Source organism: Lagopus leucura, unplaced genomic scaffold, assembly GCF_019238085.1.
Source record: "Lagopus leucura isolate 7727_CA_CO unplaced genomic scaffold, USGS_WTPT01 Super-Scaffold_100002, whole genome shotgun sequence".
NCBI lineage: Eukaryota > Metazoa > Chordata > Aves > Galliformes > Phasianidae > Lagopus > Lagopus leucura.
The window spans coordinates 55927541-55947517 of record NW_024962263.1 but is presented as its reverse complement, the minus strand read 5'-3'; the positions used below and the strand labels follow the sequence as shown (position 1 = coordinate 55947517).

The following is a 19977-nucleotide window of genomic DNA, read 5'->3' as shown; positions in this document are numbered from 1 at the left end:
CTAGTTTGTTTTGGGGAGGGTTGTGTGTGTGTGTGTATATGTCTATGTCTGTGTCTATTTAAGAAAGTGGAGGTGTTCAAGGCCAGGTTGGATGGGACCCTGGACAGCCTGGTCTAGTATTAGGTATGGAGGTTGGTGGTTCTGCACATGGCACGGGTTGAAGCTTAATGATCCTTGGGGTCCCTTTCAACCCAAGCGGTTCTATGATCTCAGAACTCATATGTAAATCTGCTAAAGGTGTCGTATGATCATGGGAAAGTTCAGTTTTGAAGGGTCCTTAGGAGGTCTTTATTCAAACATGCTGCTCAAAACAGGGTCAACTCGGAGTAAGACCAGCTTACTCTGAGCGTTACCCAGTACTGTCTTGAAAAAATAACAGGATGCGAGTGCACCTTTCTGCTTAGGCTGTTCTGCTGAGTTGACTGTCCTCATGGGAGGGGTTGAGGGAGGGGAGTTTATCCCTGCATCCACATCTCTTATTTCAGTCTTGCTTGAATTTTTCCTGAGGAATGATGGAGAGGAGGATTAGGCTAATACCAATACATTCTTTCTTGTGGATGTGTTGTCTTAAGATGTGGGATCATCTTTCCGACTTCTCACTGTACTTCACGTAACTAGGACTATAAGTTGTAACTAATGAACGAATCATTCTTGAGCAGGTGTTTGTCTGAGTAAAATATTAATTATCTTTCTTTCCATCTCTTACCTTTGTATTGATCATTGCTGTTATTTGTTGCTTTTTTTTCCATGATGTTTTGATCCAGAAAGATTCAGTGATATGGATAGTAAACCACATTGTGGTGAAACGTCATCAGTCATATTTTTTGTGCACTTACTTAAGTGTCGGAGAAATTAGAGTGACATTGCTATATTTTGAAGAAACTACAATTCTCTTTATCAGATCTTTGAAGTTATGAAAGCATATTCTCAGTATGAGCTTCATATCCTAAATTTCAAATTAGTTATTTATAAAATATAAAAATGATCATATAAAGCACTTTTTTCCAACGATTGTAAGGAAAAACCTGTTGCCTGTTTCTCTTTTGGATACTAAATAGGTCTTGAGAATAGCACGGTAACTTGTTTTATTTACCCTGAATTAAAAACAGATGCTTAAATTTCTGTCCATATTTTTCTCATTGTGTGTCTACCTTTAAAATGTATATTTGTTTATTATCTCAATACACTTTGGTTTTTGTGTACACTAAATATCAGGACAGCCCTGCTGTTACAATTGATTGTTGAAATGAATTTTCAAGTGTTTAATGTCAGTTAATTGTAACTGTAGTTGCTGCTGATGTAGTTGAAACAACTTATAAGTCAATCAAACAATAATAAAAAAGCCTAAAGATAACTTTATAACTGAAAAATGCAGGCCTAAAAGAAAGATCTGTCCCAGAACAGCCAGCATCCCCAGTGTCTGAGGAGACCATTCAACCCGCTGAGGAGTCATTCATCAAATCAGGTAAGATTTTTCATAAACCACAGATGAAGCACAAGACTCAATGTTTCGCTTGATTTAGTATTCTGTTTCTTCAGTATACAAACTCATTGTGGTATTTCTTTGGGTAGAAAATAAAATCTTTAATCACTTTTATGTGTTGTTTATGCATTATAACATTCAACTGGAGTGACCGTTAATAACTTTTTGTAAATCAGTAGAGATTTTATTACAGTAAGAGTTTATTGCTTACACAAAGTATAGATTGTACTCTCCTCACTTCTCATGGTTGCTGTTAAAACCATATCACAGCAGAGAGACTTTTTGCTGGTGTATAGTTATGGTCTTTGTATGTATGCAACCATATACACAGTCAGAATAACAGCAGATTCTCCAGCTAAAACATAAAAATTAGATATCAAAATGAATAGAAATCATTTTCCTATTTGGGGAAGAGGAAAAAAGAAAAACATAGAAGTAGCAGTACAGCAGCTGTTCCTTCTAAATATGACTTTTATAGTAAGACTGTTTACAGTTTCTCAACTAATCTGACAAGAATAGAAAGGTCTGCCGTTTAATTCTAGTAACTTCAACGTTTTATGTTGTTTTAAACTTCAACTAAAAATGGAATTGCTTGCTAAGATTAATCAAATATTCACTCTCCTACTGAAACTAATAGTATATAAAAATTAGAATAAGTATATTCTTAGTATTAGAAAAAAGTCACAAATATTTTAAAGCCCCTCAAATATTAGTAAAATTTATTAGATTCAAGAGGAATTTAGGGGAAAAAAATGTTAAATGTCAACTTTTGGGTATACAATTTACGCTTTCCTGTAATTCACAGTGTATTTTTTTCCAGTTCCAGGAAGAGGCTTACCCTGTTTCATCTTTATGTATAGCTAACACAATAATCCACAAATGTGGAGCATATGGTTAATAAAATGTAATATAGAATCTGTTTAAAAGACTTGAATTACTGAAGTCATTATAAAATATATAACTAAGGTGTAATTTCCTGTCTATTTCACCCCGAACTTTCTTTTACAAATGTTTTGGTATTTTATCTGAAAATGCATTTGGACTGGTTTTGTGCCATGGAGTTTCTCAGTACAATTTTTCAGGATATTTATATGAAGGTAACTTTTAGCACAGAATCCAGTTATGTCATGGGCTGGTGTATTCAATGATTATTGCTTGTCCCTGGAAACAGTTTGTGATTTAGTGTGCTACGCGGGAGAAGTCCTTGGTATTGTAATGTTAATATTTATTTCCCCTACTTCTAAAACAAGCAAAACACCACTTGTGCAAATGATATTGTGTTGTCAAAAACTGTATGCTAGTACTGCTACCTAAATCACAGGAAAATAACAGGTGAATTCATAGAAGAGAATTCATGGTTTTTACAGTTATCTCAAGTTGCAACTGTTATTGCTGCTGGAAAAAAAAATATGCAGGAAATCTACGTAGAATAATTCTTTCAATTCATTTGATGTAGTCGATGCAATATTTGCTTTATTGGACAGTAAACAAAATTCAGAGGTTTATCTGAATTTGTGGAAATTGATGGAAAGGAGTAAGAACTTATGGAGGCTACTGAAAGCTGCAAGCCTTGCTTTAGTGTTAATAATTTCTATTTTGTACTTACCTGCAAGTAATTTACTTACACTGCAATTTATGATCCCTTTAGAGTACAAGAATCTTGATGTAGAATTGGAAGAGGAAATTCAGCCTGTTCTTCATGATGCTCTCCATTCCCAGCCTGGTAATGAATTAACGTTTAGACATCACTGACGAGTTATAAAATGTGATCCTTGTTTTAATTTATTTATTTATTTATTTATTGTATGCACTCAAGGTATTTTTACCTGCACAAGACGTTCTAATCAAATAGTTTGTGATTTTCCAAGAATGTCTTGAAAATTCACTCAACAAATCCTGAAATGGTAACTTTTCAATTCAGTGAATTCACAGAAATGCTCTGTACAGTGCAAGAATGGGTAAAGAGGAATTGTTTTTATTCGTGAACAATGAAGGCACTGATCAGTCAGTGCAGACACTTTGGACTTATACTTACTGTAAGAGGCAGTCAAGTTGTATCCTCTGTTGTGGAGTAGTAGAAAAACGCGATAGTTGTGTTGAAAGCTGAATTTTTTTTATTCTAGTAGAGTGTACCAGTGAGTATGTGTTATCTAAAAATTTATATTCTTGATTAGGAGAGGGACATGAAGATGTAGATGAAAGCATAACTGACCAGTGGCAAGAGAAGGAAGAAATACATGCAGAAACATTTGAAGCTCCTGCAACAGATGACATGCTTAGAGAATTAGAGAATGAAGTGACAGAGGATTATGAAATACCAGACTCATTTCAGAAAGGTATTTGAATGACTAAATATATTTAAAAATTAAATGTTCGCAAAAATTCAAGCAGACAAATTTAAATAAGAGTCAAGTGTCTTTAATTTAATGAGAAATAATTTCTGCTTGCCGCAGAGTCTTGGAAAATATTGGAATGCTTTAAAGATGTTCTGATCCAGGTAGCTGTAAGTTATAGTAAGCTTACTGCTGTGTTGGCTTTCAGACAACAAAATTAATCTGTGTTCCAGCTACGCATTTCACCCCAAATAAAAGTGCTCATACAATATCTGAAGTGATATTATCAGTGAAGAATATCTGAAGACTGAGCTTGCTTCTATACTCAAGAAGCTTTTTTTATATTAAATTTTACACATTTCTTATAGGCGTTCCCAGTGTATTTCCCTTGTAATGTGACACTTGAAGAGAATGTTGTATGTGAGCAATATTCCAAGTCTTGCAAAGAACATGCTGTAGTATAATGAGGATATTCATACCCTGCTGCTTTGAGATATCAACAGGCTGTTACAAATTGTAATATTACAGAAGAATCATCTGGTTTAATTCAGATTTAGGGAAAAGTACATCTGAATGCTTTTGTCTGCAGTACTGACAATTGTGCATATATTTTTAAGACCTCTTTTTGAAAAACTTATGTAATGATTGCTGTCTACATGTTCTGATTGCTGAAAGTATGCTGAGATTCTTTCATCTCAACTGAAGTAAATCCTTTCAGTCTTTCAGTCCTCCTTGTTTGTTTGTCTTCTGTTCTTCATGGTGTAAGCTACAGTAGGAAATACATTGAATATTCAAATTCCAGTTATTAAAAATCCTGGAAATAATTTTTAAGAAGGCAATATAAATATGTTCTTTTGTTGTTTACGTTGAATCTCTCATGAAGTCTGATTTTCCAACAGCAGACCTGAATTTGGGAGATGAAAATTTCTGTAGGAACAGCCATCTTTTCCAGAGCAAATGTGTTTAGTGCATGTGTATTCTCAGTATAACATACATGATTATTATTTCAATCTATATGAATATCTTTCTGGCAATACAATAAATCTACTTACTACTTCTGCTTAGAAATTTTACTATTCATGCATAATATTCTGTTAAAGGGTTTCACAAAACCAGGAATTTTTAAATATGTCTATTTCTTAGATGCTGATATTGTAGCAGATGATCCTGGAGCAACAGAACCTGAGACATACGAAGCTCCAGGTATAATTTTATGTTTCCAAAGTCAATAATATTAGCTTTGTGTCAGAAATGGTAAGAGAAAGCAAAATACAAAATGCTAAATTGATTTAATAATAGATAATTTTGAAAATGTTTATTCTCCAAACTACTGTTCTTGACTTGTCTTATATATTTTTATTTTCACTGAAATGACTGTATCATATCTGCAATGACAAGTGATTCTTAACAGATACAGTATAAAATAAATAATAAATAATACATAAAATAGTACTTTATGTATTACTGTCTTGTAACATTCTACATTGCTGAGGTTCTTCTGGCCTATTATTTTAGTCTTTAGTCAGGAGCTGGTGCTCTCACGTGTTTCAGAAGTATTCAGTTCATAACCTTCCATTCAGAACTATTTGAAGTGTTGCAATGTTATTCTGTCAGAGCCAGTAACCTCCACAGGCTTGATATGGAACTATCTTTGCACTATCATTCTGTACACCCTAATTTATCTTTAAGGAATTCTTAAGTGTTACGTATACTAATACAGTTAGCTTCTAGTCTTCATCACACTGTGTTTAATCAGATCTGCATCTTTCTTATGCTGAGGGCCTCAGGCCTGGATACAGTGCTCTAGATGGGGCCTCACAAGTGCAGAGCACAGGCAGGCAATCACCTCACTCTGCTGCCTGCTGCTCTTCACAGAATCACAGAATCATAGAATCACAGAATCACCCGGGTTGGAAGGGACCTCAAGGATCATGTAGTTCCAACCCCCCTGCCTAGCAGGGCCACCAAACATACACATTTAGATCAGGTTGCCCAGGACCCCGTCCAACCTGGCCTTGAACACGTCCAAGGACGGGGCATCCACAACCTCCCTGGGCAGCCCGTTCCAGGGCCTAACCACTCTCCTTGTAAAGAACTTCCCCCTAACATCCAACCTAAATCTTCCCTCCTTCAACTTGGATCCATGCTCTTGATGCAGCCCAAGGTGCATTTGGCCTTGTGGACTCTAAGCATACGCTGCTGTCTCTTTTCCAGCTTTTCATCTGCCCACAGAACCCACAGATCCTCCTGTACAGGGTTGCTCTCAGTTTCTTCTCCCAGTCCATACATATGTGTGGGATTGCTCTGACCCAGGTGTAACACCTTGCACTTTGCCTTGTCTAACCTCGTTAGGTTCTTGTGGGCCCACTTCTCAAATTTGCCCAGGTCCCTTTTTATGACATCTCTTCCTTCTGTTGTATCAATGGCACTACTCACTACTCCACAAACTTGCTGAGGCTGCTCTTGATCCCACAGTCTGTCTCATTCATAAATTAAAGAGCACCAATTCTAAGACAGATCTCTGGGAGGGACACCACTTGTCTCCAGCCTCTCTCTAGAGAGACAGTTAACCAGCACTCTGGCTGTAACTGTCCAGTAAAGTCTTTATCCACCAAATAGTCCAGTCTTCAAATCCATATCTCTCCAGTTTAGAGATAAGGATGTGGTGTGGGTAATCTTACCTATTAGTCCATCTATTGAGATCCAGCTGGATCATTGAAATTTCCGTGCTGAGAAGAGTTTTCTTCTGAATGCTACTAATACCTCTATATAGCATAAGCATTCTATTCCATTTAAATCAAGTTTCAGTGAATTTCAGTTTAAACTAGGTTTATTTTCTTTGTCCCAATGCTAGTTCTGCATTTTACATTCTCTTTTTATACCAAATATGATAGCAACAAAATTTTTTGCCTGTTACAGCAGAAGGATCCAGCGCTTTCCAGTAGATTGCTATTTGTCTAGTGTCAAACATCAATTTGTAAGATTTTGATTTAATAGTTTTCTACTAGATATATAAATGGAGCTATTGAAAGATGTATTATTGATGCAAGTTAAAACAGTGGGTATTGAAAAAATATATTTTTTCATATTCAATTTTCAGTTTCTTATGAATATGATATGGATTTGGAAAACACAGTAAGTGATCCAGAAGCTCCAGGTTTGTACATTTTCATAAATTCAGACTGTAATCAATTCTTTAAGCAGGTTTTGAAGTAATGTTTCATTTACTGTTATGTCACAGTTTTATTTTTAAACAGATTTTTCAAGTAGTATCAAATAAAAATTGTTTTTTGCGTCTATGTTACCGTTACAGTTATATACAAAGGATTCCATTAATCCAATCCACAAACACTTGCAAAGTATTTGCTAGAGTAAATAATAGATTATTATGCTAGGCTGGGCTAGGGAAGATGTGAGCTGAGATCCACAAGGAAACTGGAGCTCCTGGTCACAAGGGGAAAGCTGAGGTCCTCAATTACTTCTTTGCCTCAGTCTTCACTGGCAAGAGCTTTAGCTGCACCATGCAAGCTGCAGAAAGGAAAGAACTGGGTGATACAAGATCTTCCCAGAAAGAAGATAAGATTTGAGACCATCTAAAGAACCTGAAGGTTCACAAGTCCATGGGACCCGACAAAATCCATCTGTAGGTTTTGAGGGAACTGGTGGATTGAACTTGCCAAGCTACAAGCTATCAATCATATCTGAAAGGTCATTGCAGTCTGGTGAAGTTCCACTGACAGGAAAAGGCAAACGTAACTCCCATTTTCAAGAAGGGTAAAAAAGAAGATCCAGGGAACTACAGGCCCATCATTCTTACCTCTGTGCCTGGTAAAGTCATGGAGCAGTTCCTCTTGAAGGCCCAACTAAAGCACATGGAAAATAAAGACAAGGTGATTGCTGGTAAATAATGTGCCTTCAATAAAAGCAACTCATTCCTGGCAAACTTATTGGCCTTTTATGGTGTTTATAGCATCAGTGGATAAAGGAAGAGCAACTGACATCTACCTGGATTTGTGTTTGACGCTGTCCTTGACAATATCCTGTCTCCAGATTGGAGAACAATGGATCTGATGGATGGACATCTCCCTGGATGAGGAATTGACTGGATGGTCACACACAGAGAGTTGTGGTCAGTGGCTGAATGTCCAAGTGGAGACTGCTGACGAGTGGCATTCCTCACAGATCATTACTGGGACATCTTTGTAGGTGACATGCACAGTGAGATCAAGTGTACCCTCAGCAAGTTTCCAGGTCACACCAAGCTGAGTGGTGAGGTTGATGCGCTTAGAGGGAAGGGATGCTATCTAGAGGGACCTGAATAGGCTTGAGAGGTGGGCCCATGCCGGCTTCATGAACTTCCAACAAGATTGAGTGCAAGTCCCTGCACTTTGCTGGGGCAATCTCAAGCAGAGATAAGAATGGGCGGAGAATGGCTTGAGAGCCCCTGAGAAGAAGGATTTGAGAGTGTTGGTTGATGAAAGACTCAGTGTGAGCAGACAGTGTGCACTTGCAGCCCAGGCCAACCACATCAAGAGAAGTGTGACCAACAGTCAAGGGAGGTGATTCTGTCCCCCTACTCTGTTCTCTTGAGACCCCACCTGTTATACTGCATCCAGTTCAAGGGCTTTCAACACAAGAAGGACATGGAGCTGTTGGAGCAAGTCTGGAGGAGTGCCATGAAGATGATCAGAGGGCTAGAACACCTCCCCTGTGAGGGCAGTCTGAGAGAGTTGAGGCTTTTCAGCCCGGAGAAGGCTCAGAGGAGACCTTATAGTGGCCTTCCAGTATTACAAGGGGGCCTAGAGGAAAGCTGGGGAAGGACTTTTTATAAGGACATGTAGTGACAGGATGAGGGATAATGGTTTTGAATTGGAAGAGGGCAGATTTTGACTAGATATTAAGAAGAAATTCTTTACTGTGAGAGTGGTGAGACACTGGAACAAGTTGCCCAGAGAGGTTGTGGGTGCTCCCTCACTAGAAGCACTCAAGGCCAGGCTGAATGGGGCTTTGGGCAGTCTGTTCTAGTGGGAAGTGTCCCTGCCTATAGCAGGGGATTGGATCTAGATGATCTTAAAGGTTCCTTCCAACCCACGCCATTCTATGATTATCAGCAACCTACATGAATTCCTAATAATAATACAGACATGCTTATACAATAATACATATAATAATACAAATATGCAGATAACTTACTATGTTGTGGTCTAGCTCATGGATGTGTTTTATCACCTAGCTGTGAATTTCGAATAAATGTTGTGATGTTTATTCTTACATGCATGCTTCTGTTGTTTTTGAGCCTAATATGATTTTTTTAACTTGTGCTATTTAGCTGTTGCATGAAAATTTGACAGAAACATAAAATATTGAATATTTTTATTTAAGGTAATGCTGAGCTAACATTAGAAGATGCTGTTAAACACTACACAGGTACAATCCAAAATCGTACTTTTTTCAGTGAATTTTATCCTCAGAAAAGGCTGTCCCCTTTCCTGTCCTCCCAGATTGGAGCTGGTATATAGCATCAGTTTATTAGTGTAATCTTAAAAAAAATACAAATGGAGGTCTGGCAAAATGAGCAGAACAGTATTTTGAGGGTTAAATATTTAGGGTATTTATTTTTAAAATTGCATGGGAATATTTCTGTAGATTAAAAAAAAAAAAAGTTATTTTCAATTTGCTAAAGACTTTTGGAGGTGGTATATCTAACTGTTGGGGGAAAAAATTCATATCTTTCTTAAAAAGTAAAAATAAAAATATCCACAGTATGTTGTAAAGTTTTACTGTATGTAAGAAAGACTGATGGGTATTTCCTTTACGATTTATAGGTCATTTACAGTTGATTTCATGACTTGATTATTATTATTTGTTATTATTATCTAATTATTTGATGAATCATTTTGAAGTCGTACCTAGTAATGCCAGGAAGTTTCTTATTTTTTCCCACAAAAACTGTAAAATCTTCAGTTGCAGAGAACTCTTTGTATTATGAACTGTAACACAATATAAAATAGTATATATTTGATTATTTTTTTTTCCTGAATGGACTTTATTCTGAACCTTTTATTTTCTTCAAAATTCAATGAATTTTAATATTAACTTCTTTTCCCTTCTTTGGGCAGAAGACAGAGAGCATGGTGTTTATGATGAACATGGTATGACAACTGTTATATTTGACTTTTATATATTGAATCATAAATCTTATTTCACTGTTGAATTATTATGATAATCTCTCTGTGATAGAAAATGAAACTATTTTGTCCTAATTTTTTTCTTGTTGTCATATTCATCTTATAAGTTCTGTGATAAGGTATTTTTGATCTTTGATACTCCATGTGACCAGGTCAGTCAGTCTGTAACAGTGGAACAAATGTAGAGTATACATATTAGTTAAATTCCCTAACTGATCTCTTCTGTGCCTGTGTGGCATAAAATATTGAGAACATCTCATGCTAGCCCTTCTCTCCCCTTTTTTCTTTAATAAAACCATGGTAAGTCAGCGGTAGTTCATTGCATCTGTGTAGCTCAGTATTACTGTATTGTACTCATTTTGTTCATAGCTAATAGCTCAGTAGAGATTTACTCCAATATAGTTTGATTTGGTTAATGATTTGCTAATGATTGCTAGGAGGGTTAGTACCTGCTAAGATAATGAAATTATCCAGTGTGCTTAGATACATGTTGAAGTTCTCAATTTTAAATACACTATTATGTATCAAAGACTTACAATAAATGGCCAGCATCTTACCTATTTTCAGACATTATTTGAAGTAAAAATAATCGGTATTTTTAACCTGTTTCTTGTTCAGTTATGAAAACTATACTAGCTCTTTATTTAAAGTATAGGAGTGTAGGTGAATTATTGTAGTTGTGCAGAATGATGGTTTTATTGTTGTCATTGTTTTAAATATCTCATCTGTGTGGGTAGAAATGCAGGAATTTCAGCATTATGTTCACATTTGGTATTAGTTTTATATGTAGAATTCCCCACTGTGGGTTCCATTAAGAATTCATTTATCTGTGCAGGCCTCAAGAGTAAAGAAAGCTTTTGAGAGCTTTGCAATTATGAAATGAATTAGATGCCTAACAGCTAAATTATTTTTAGTTTTGTCTGTGGATCAACAACATATTTTTCTTTCCCTTTAAGAAGCAAAACACGAGAAAGAGACCGAGACTCAAGATACAGGTATAGTCTATTGTATGTATGTATGTCTGTGTGTATGCATGAATATATTTACATATGGCATATATTAAAAAATATATATATCTTTGTGTGTGGTTAAATTGCCCACAAACCTAAGAATAGAAATACAATGAGGGGAGAAGTAGACAGTGGCAAAATGCTGCATTGTTAGCCATTTAGGTTGTTGACAATGCTATTACTAAATGCTCATTACTAAATGAGCATTAATGCTCATTACTAAAGCCAGTCAGCATGAGTAATCTTTGTAAGGGTAAAGACACTTACAAAAAGATCCTTTTTAACTCATAAATGTGTTTCTAAATTTGCTCTTACTTTGCTCTTGTTTCTTGTCCTGCTTATCAGTTCCTTCATGTTTTTTTTAATTGAAAAGGTTATGGGTTTGTTGTTCACACATCCATCAGATGTAGTTGATGATGCAAAAAAATTAAACTGAAAGACATGCTCAGAAAGACTAAGGAGGGTTTTTTTTCTAATGTCATCTTTTAAAGTTAGTGTGTCTTAATTGTTTAGAAGGTAGATTTTAAGTATTCACCTAATAAATACAGTAGTTCTATAGAAATACAGGAAAGAAAATTTAAGGTACTTCTTTGTTTCCTCAAAATTGATAAAAGTTCATACTTGCCTTTTGAAGTTTTATGTTCACAGTTGAACATCTCTGTGTATGAACTCTGTTCATTTGTGTTATATGTAAGTTTCTTCAGTTTAGAGCTTGACTTCGTTGTTGCTCTGAATTAAATGTTTTTTAGCTGTTGAAGACCTTCCTGAGGAAGTACATGAAGCCACAGAACCAGGTATGTATTGTTACTGTGGTCTTGAAGTGCTTTTGCTATCCACTTCTTGGTTGTTTTTTGGTATTGTTTTTGTTTTGTTTTGTTTTGTTTTTTGAGAGAGGGAGAGCTAACGATGTACTTCTGTCTTTTTATAGTTAGAGATGAAATTGTTGAAGAGTTAAAAATTGAGAAAAAACTACCAGGTATGAAATTTTTATATATAAAGAAATCAAGCATTTTCCTTCCATTTATATCTCTTAATATGCTTTTTTTTAAAAAGACAAGAAAATGTTCTCTATGAAGTGCTTAATGTCAAAAATATCATTAAATATGATGGTTTTTCAAACATGACCTTAGTTCAGTCAGCTTGAGGAAAGTGGTTGTCGCTTTAGTCTTAGCATAGCTAGGGATTTGCTGCTATAGTTTATTCAAGTTTTCCATTTCATAAATTGTTGTAATGGCAATCATAATTGAAATCCCTTTTTGGGAGGAGGGGGCAGAATGATAGCAGTCATTAACTAAGAGGGTCTAAACTTATTTTATATGAAATGTGCTTAGGTGCTTTTGTGCTACTGATATTTTAACTTGTTTGTCCTTCAGTTTAACTTCTACTTGATACTAAAGAGACTGGGTGGTTGGTGAGGAACAGAAGCAAAATTTTAAGCATTTTGTGTAACTTTCATATTTAAATTTATTTATAACAGTAGAAAGTAAGCATACAGAAGAAGATAATGTGGCCACTGGACCAGAGGAATCAGGTTTGTATATTATGTTTCACATGAACTTGCTACTTTATATAAATTAGATAAATACCATAGAATAGAGTTCTACTGTAAAAATATATTTGCAATTTCTTTTGCCACAGAACTTGTTTTCCTTTGAGGATGGGTGTAACTGCGTTATTAGAAGCTAGCATGTTCCTTTTTTAATTTTACTTCGCTTTCTAATGTTAGTATTTTAAATGCTTAGGAAAGTGCAGTTTTAGAAGTCAAGAGTGCTCAAGCTCAGAATGACTTGTAACAATAAAAACAATCATAGTTGGTCCTAGGAACTGGAAGATTTTCTTGCCATGCTCTGTCTGCCACCTGGCAATCAGTAGTGCATACTCTGGAAAAAGAGCATAACAGAAGAAAGGGGGAATATTTCCCCAGCTTTGAGTGGCACCACTACAGAATTTGTGAGTCAGAGGATGTATTGCCCTCTTCAGTTTCTCGTATTTGCTACAGTCAGTATTATAACTATTATGAATTCTTCTCTGGTAAATTTGACTCCCTCTATGCATGAATAGGGAACTACGTGCAACCTTTAGCCTACTAGCAATAGCAGCAGTTGGTGACATGTCTAATTTAAACATACATCCTGAATTAAAATCAACTGAATTTTCGAGTCAAATCCATACTCAAATAGCATATTAAACTGGGAGATTTGTGCTTATGATAGTACAATTTCAGAATTTTGTTTTTAAATTTAATTTTAATTTTTTCCTAGAAAAACGTAGCTGAAGAAAATTTGTATCCCACTTCAGAAAAAGTATTATTGCTCAGTAGTCTTAATAGGTCACTGTTTTGAGCATAAGAGGAAAACTTTTCTGTAATCATTTTAGACTTTCTGTAAACGTTTAGAGAACTACCCAGTTTTAGTTGTTTATGCACTTTTCATTTACAGAAGTCCCTGTTCAAACTGAGGATTATTCAAACAATAATCTAGTGGGTAAGTGTTTAAATGTTTTCCTTTTTTTTTTTTTTTTTTTTTTTCCCACACACACAAAAAAAAAATATATATATAGCTGCATGGTAAGTTTTGCAGACAATTTTTGGAAAGTATTGAAGGATAATCATTACTCTCATTGTAAGTTTTTTGTGGCTATGAAGCAATTATTTTTATCTTGTCCTGGATAAATGTGAGTGATGGCAAATTGAGCTATACAGAAGTATTTCAAATAAAACTGAGTAGTTTTAAAATAGAACTTATTTTAAATGATTTCGGGGAGAGCTGTATACTTCTGCTGTAAAGGTAAAAATAAAAATATCAGATTTTGAAATTTGTGTGTGCTTCCTTTCCAGAGTAGCTTGTCATGGGTGATGATATTACTTTTCTGTATGTCAATCAAATCTATTGGAGTTTGGCAATGGCTCTTTCTTCAGGCACTGGTCTGTGAACAAAGCTGGCTTTGTCATACTGTCACATTTTTCTTGATATTACCATTTTAATGAACAAAATGAGCACTTCCAGCTCTTTCATCAGGACGATAGTAATTGCCAAAACCATTTTTAGAGTAATTACCTAGGGAACCTATCTGACAGGAGGGAGTTGCTTCATTGGAAGCTTGTGTGTTGTTACATTTGGTCCACTTTTCTGGAGTTATTTGAATCATAGAATTAAGTATCACAAATCAGTAGTTGGTTCTTTTATAACTGTGGCAGTGTTGAGGGCAGCACTGAGCTGTGTCTCTCAGTGAGAAACCACAGGGATCATAATCTAGGAGCCCTGAGAGCTGTTTTAGTTCTAGTTAGCCTCAGACCACATGTGATGTGGGTGGTGAGGCACTGGAACAGGTTACCTAGAGAGGTTGTGGATGACCCTCCCTGGAAGCATTCAAGGCCAGGCTTTGAGCAACCTGTTCTAGAGGGAGGTGTCCCTGCCTATAACAGGGGGTTGGAACTAGATGATCTTAAAGGTCCCTTCCAACACAAACCATTCTGTAACTCTTGATGTGGTTGTTGGGCAAAGGAGTTTTTGACTACCTTTGTGCATTGGTTAATCTTTGCAGTATACAGAAGCTCTGAAGTGGTGTGATACCTAAGTGATTCTGTGAGACTTTTCTTTCCTAGCAGGGAAGGAAATTTGTATTCGATGCTTAGACATGCCAAAAGTACCTAGGGAACTGAAAGTGCAGGAGTTCTGTGTGTTCTCCCAGTACTGATCAGAAGCATGATTGGGTTTATGTTTTAATTTACATGCTGAACATTAGCTGAGGTGGTCTGAAATGTTTGTTGTAATACATATCACTGATTTGACTGTGGTGTCTTTCTAACCTGTTTATCATAATTGCTACTCATTATGTATGTGTTCACTTATAGATAGCTAATAATAAATATTTATTTTCATAACGAATATCAAAGATTTTAAACAAGGCTTATGAACAGTGTTAAGTAGTAGTTGTTTTGACAGGATTGGCAATAAGATCAGTGAATGTAGCATACATTCCATTAGTTTGTTGTGGAACTGTAGAACGAGAAAAGATGCATCAGTTTTCTTGCAGAAAATGTGGTTGCCTACAGTTAAAATAATAAGTAGGTCTTTATGAGACTATTGGAAACTTTTAACAGTAGAAACTTCTACTGCATAGTGTCAGTTATGTTGATATGAGGATATTAAGATGAATTTGTCTTATATATGCTATTTCAAAACCAAGTTCAAACTCATTATCAGCTTGAAATCCTTGAATTTTGTTTCCATGGACCATATTTTTGTCAAAATCAAAACCTATTTATTCAGTTACTAAATAAGGCTAACAGTATCATGCTCCTGAGTCTTCCCTTATGAAGTAGAAAATGAAAATAATCTGTAGCACAAAATTTACTACAGCATGCTAACATACTGAAAGATTGTAAGTAATTTGTGTAGTTGTGTGGTAGCCACTTTAGAGGCAGAAGAACAAATTGATGTATTTTGTAAAAAGCTTGTCAATACAATGCAGAAATCAATTTATATAATATCTCTGAAAATTGAGAAAGGCAGGGTACACAATTTAAATAATTTACAGTTACTGAATTTTCCTGCTATTAAAGGTTTCAGATGTGAAAGCTTACAGGAAAACATTATTATCACAGCCTTTTCCTCTTAGGTAATGAAATTCATATGTAGTAAGGAGTCAAAAAAATATTTTCAGTCAGAGGCTTCACTATGAACTTTTTGTTGTCAGAATTCTTTTCTCCTTTGGCAGCTTTTGATATAAATACTTTAGGATTTTTGTTTAATTGTTTTCATTTGTATGTAAATTACAGTGATTGTGTTAGAAGTAATTGGGATATATTTGAGGTATAGTAGGATATATTTGAAGGGAAGCATTTTCCATTTTGGGGGGATACTATTACTCTTTCTGTTTGGGTTTTTATCCCTCACGTATGTAGTTTAGATTTAAAATATGTAAGGTTTTTTTTCTCCCTTTCAATTGCACACTTTTCATTTACTTTTACCAGCTACTGAAATCCCTTGTGTTCAGAAGTTTCCATTTCAAAACTTTGACCCTTCCTCATTCCCTGGCTTCTTTTTATACAGTACCTGTCCTTGATGATAGCCCTCCCTCCTCCCCACCCCCCCACCCCCCCAAAAAAAAAAGTATTTGTAACATGGCCCTGATTTTCCTTTATGAGGTTAATGCACTGCCATATGATCAGAAAAAAATTTACTGCTCAGATAAATATTTGAAATTGTACATTTCCCACCTTCTACAGCAACTTTGTGCATATTCATTATGGTAACACCTAGAAATGACAGCTTTCTTAAAGTCTCAAACAAAGTTGCTTTTTTTTTTTTTTTTTAAGATTTATTTGAATTTTTTGTCTTATAGTAAGCTGTGTTTTGGTTGGTCCTTTAATATAGATTTCCCCTTATTTTTTCAGATACTTAAAGCTTCAAAAGAAAAGTCCCTACATCAGGAGGACCAGCCCTAACCATACGCTACAAAGGGGAGCAGATGGTTGTCATAGATGTTACGATGTAATTACAGAGCAGTTCAGGGTTTGGGAGCAAACACTAAGATACTGTAAATGGGTTGTAGCCAACTGTCATCTTAGTAAGCTTTTTTGTTTTTGTTTTTTTTTAACACTTGGATGTTTAATTTGCATTCCTATCTTGTTTTTTTTTTGGGGGGGGGGCGGCCCGGAAGGATGGGGGAGAAGGGTCAAGTTTAGTGAATTAATTAGCTTTATTTTTCTTCTGTGTTCATGGCAGAGTTGCAACTTTGAACTACATTTCATGTGTGCTGTTCAAACAATTGTTAATATTCTATTTATAATATAGCAGCAAGTACATTTTTTCAGATTTTAATATATATCTTTTGGTGTGGATTCATACAGTGTGTACAGTGCATTTTGGTGAAAGGAAACTTAAAACATTGTGAATTTTTAAATGCTTTATAACTGCTGATAATAGCATACAGCCTAAACACATTTTATAACACTAATCAGGCACACACTAAGCTGTGAATTTTGACTTGTATCTCTTTGCACTGGCATTAAGTCAACAGACACAATATAATGTTCAGGTGATTTTTTAAAAAAAGTCTAATATTCAAAGAAACCTTTTATATGTGAATCAGAACTTTATAGGCATTTGATTTGGATAGAAAACTGCATAATAACTCAGCAGAGAGTCAGCGTAAATTGAAACAAACCTGAATGACCAGAATCAAGTAGAATTTAGGAAATTTCTCCCATTTTCCTACTAATTTATGATTTCAAAGATGGATTTAAGAAACTTTAAGTGAAACTTAACTTTTAAGAAACTTCAGTGAATTACGGAAACTGTGGAAATTCAACCTCAGGAAAAATAGGACATCAAAATTTAAGGCCTGCAATTATAAACATTCTTGTAAACGTTACACGGCTGAACTATAGGCTTTGAGTGATTCAGAATTTTAATATTGCGGGAGTACTCTTTACCTGTGCTGTGTTGTTGTTCCACAATTACAAAGACATATTTTATTCTTTGGCAATTTGCATGTGTTCCTTTTGGGCTCAGGAATATTGCTGTGATTTTAAGAAACTACTAAGTCTAATAAAACAGCTTAGACAAAAAAACAAAGGTTAAGTTAAATTTTGTAACCCTAGCAGCAGTTGCCTTTTGGTTGACAGGAAGATTTTAAATTTCTGTAACACTGTTTTGAAGTCAGGTTCTCAATTACCTTTTCAGTTACGAATTTCAATAACTTCTAGTTAAAGGGACATCATTTATGCTGGCTTATTTTGTTCTGGACTTCAGTAAGATTCCATGTAGGTGAGTGTTGCATCTGATTAATAGGCACAGAAGATGTTCCAAAGTGATTTCTTCTAGACTCTTCAAAAAAGCAATAATACTCTTAGACTGTGATGTGGTTTAGGATGGAATGTACTCATAAAATTACCTGTGATTGTGAATTGCATAGCAATAATTTTTACAAAGCCATATTTTGCGATGAAGTTTGGGAATGATTTTAGAATGGTGAATGGAGGACTTTTTATATAACAGTGGCAGCCTATTTCTAGCATTATGGGACTGTGAGAGTGTATTATGCTGTGATCAAATTTTAAGCATTTTGTAACTGGGTATGTGTTTTTTACGTGCTTCATGTTTACAAAAATATGCCAAGCTGGGCAAGGTCAAGAGAAGTATTAAGGAAAATGTTTGTCATCTGTTCTAATGTTTGGCTTTCAATAAAACACAGAAGATTATCTTTGTCTTTCTAGCGTCATTATTTTTTCCAAAGTGTTAATGAGGATAAATATTTGTCTCAGCTAGCAACAAATATCATTCTCCAAGTTAATAATTTGATTATTCTTTTTTAAATACACTTGAAAGTAACATTTACAAAGAGAAAAATCTCATGAGCAGAAATAATTTTTATTTTTAGGTGGTTGTATGTGATAGGACTGGGCATTACTCTATCTTTTACGATTGTGTTATATTTCTTCTTCTGTACTATTTGCTATTAGGCAACTAATTTGACTTGAATTATGCCCATTGTATATAATTTCTATTTATAACTTAAAATGGATGAGAAATTACTCTTTATATTTATATTTGCCCCACACATTTATCTTTGTTAATGTAATTACTTTTCACCCAAAATATTCCGTATTATAGTCCATAGTCTAAACTAAAACTCGTAACAATGGTGTTGTCTATGCAATGCATGTGCTTCAAAAGTAGCTTGCATTTATTTTTGTCTTCAAACAGTTTGGTATTTTAATGTTGAAATTCGAGTAAATAAAGAAGATAATATCTTCATATTTTCACATTGCTGCATTGTTTCTTGCTATATCTCGATCTATAAAACCTTGGATTCAGTTACTTTTTTTAGAAATCACAAGAGCACCAAAAAGGAAGGAAAATTTCAAGTAAAACTATGCTACAATATTATACTACAATATTATTTTAAGCCGTTTTCACCATCAAAGTAAGGTAAAGATCACTGTGGAGAGAAGGCAATTTTGTGCAGATGTTACTGATGAAGTTTCGTAGTTCAGTATGGTGAGAGCTAACCAGATGAAATTTTTCTTTATTTTCAAAAGCAGTAATCTAGAAGAAGAATCTAGAGTAAATTAAGATCATTTTAGAAACTTTATCAAAATTGATGGCAGCTCATTTAACAGAATGGAGATTGAAGGAAATGTAAGAGAACTTGAGAGAAGTTGTTGTGGTACATAAATAGATACAGACAGCTATACATACAGGGGGTTTGGAACTAGATCTTAAAGATCCCTTCCAACGCAAACCATTCTGTGATTCTTTGTATATTGTATGAGCCTCACTTAAATGTGAGGCTGATGAAGAAATGGGAGACGGGCATGTTTTAGAGTAATAAGCTCATATCTTGTTCTTGCTGTGATGAAAAAGAACTGGCAGAACTCACAAAAATGTCAGATACAGGGGCAAATGGGTCACTAAGCATCCTAGATGGAATCAAAAGAGTTCCAGTGAGAATGTGAGTCTTAATAATAACTGAAAGTGCACAGGGAAAGTGAGTGGTTAGGTCACGTAATCTATCGTGGTTTATTATCCTGTAATGATTTCTTCGTTTGCTTTGAGTTAGCAGAATAATAGAAATACGAGTATATCAACTATTGTATCTGGAGCTGTTATTGCTCTTTAAAAAATACACTGTTTCTGATGTCATATTGACAGGCAGATACACCTTTTTATTTACCATCACATGTGCAAGAAACCTGTATTTTAGCACATCCCAAATAGTGCTGTCATTAATGTGCTGTTCGAATAATAACATCTTCAAAGCTATTTTGTAGTATGTAATTGACTCTGTAGTTCTTTTTTTTTTTTTTCTCCTTCGTTTCTCATATCACAACGAAGTTAATTCTCATTGTGCCTTGTATTGAATGTTAAAATCAGGTATACTGTCTGCATGTTGTAGTAGTAGTAGTCGGTAGCAGTTGTGTATCTGTAGTGAAGAGCGAGACAAGAATTTCTTGA

The 19977-nt window shown here is 35.0% G+C and overlaps 1 protein-coding gene across 6 annotated transcripts in view; it reads left to right on the top strand.

Moving 5' to 3' along the window:
* Nucleotides 1–19977, top strand: part of ASPH (aspartate beta-hydroxylase) — a 107103-nt gene that overhangs the window by 38700 nt on the left and 48426 nt on the right. For 3 of the 6 annotated variants that reach the window (XM_042869434.1, XM_042869437.1, XM_042869435.1), the window contains 12 exons: nucleotides 1376–1465; nucleotides 3132–3206; nucleotides 3658–3819; nucleotides 4960–5019; nucleotides 6917–6973; nucleotides 9199–9243; nucleotides 9936–9968; nucleotides 10961–10999; nucleotides 11764–11808; nucleotides 11943–11990; nucleotides 12492–12545; nucleotides 13453–13497. In XM_042869434.1, the coding sequence (XP_042725368.1) occupies nucleotides 1376–1465; nucleotides 3132–3206; nucleotides 3658–3819; nucleotides 4960–5019; nucleotides 6917–6973; nucleotides 9199–9243; nucleotides 9936–9968; nucleotides 10961–10999; nucleotides 11764–11808; nucleotides 11943–11990; nucleotides 12492–12545; nucleotides 13453–13497 (753 nt within the window). The remainder of the gene's footprint in view (nucleotides 1–1375; nucleotides 1466–3131; nucleotides 3207–3657; nucleotides 3820–4959; nucleotides 5020–6916; nucleotides 6974–9198; nucleotides 9244–9935; nucleotides 9969–10960; nucleotides 11000–11763; nucleotides 11809–11942; nucleotides 11991–12491; nucleotides 12546–13452; nucleotides 13498–19977) is intronic. The other 3 variants (XM_042869439.1, XM_042869436.1, XM_042869440.1) reach the window with 3 other exon arrangements.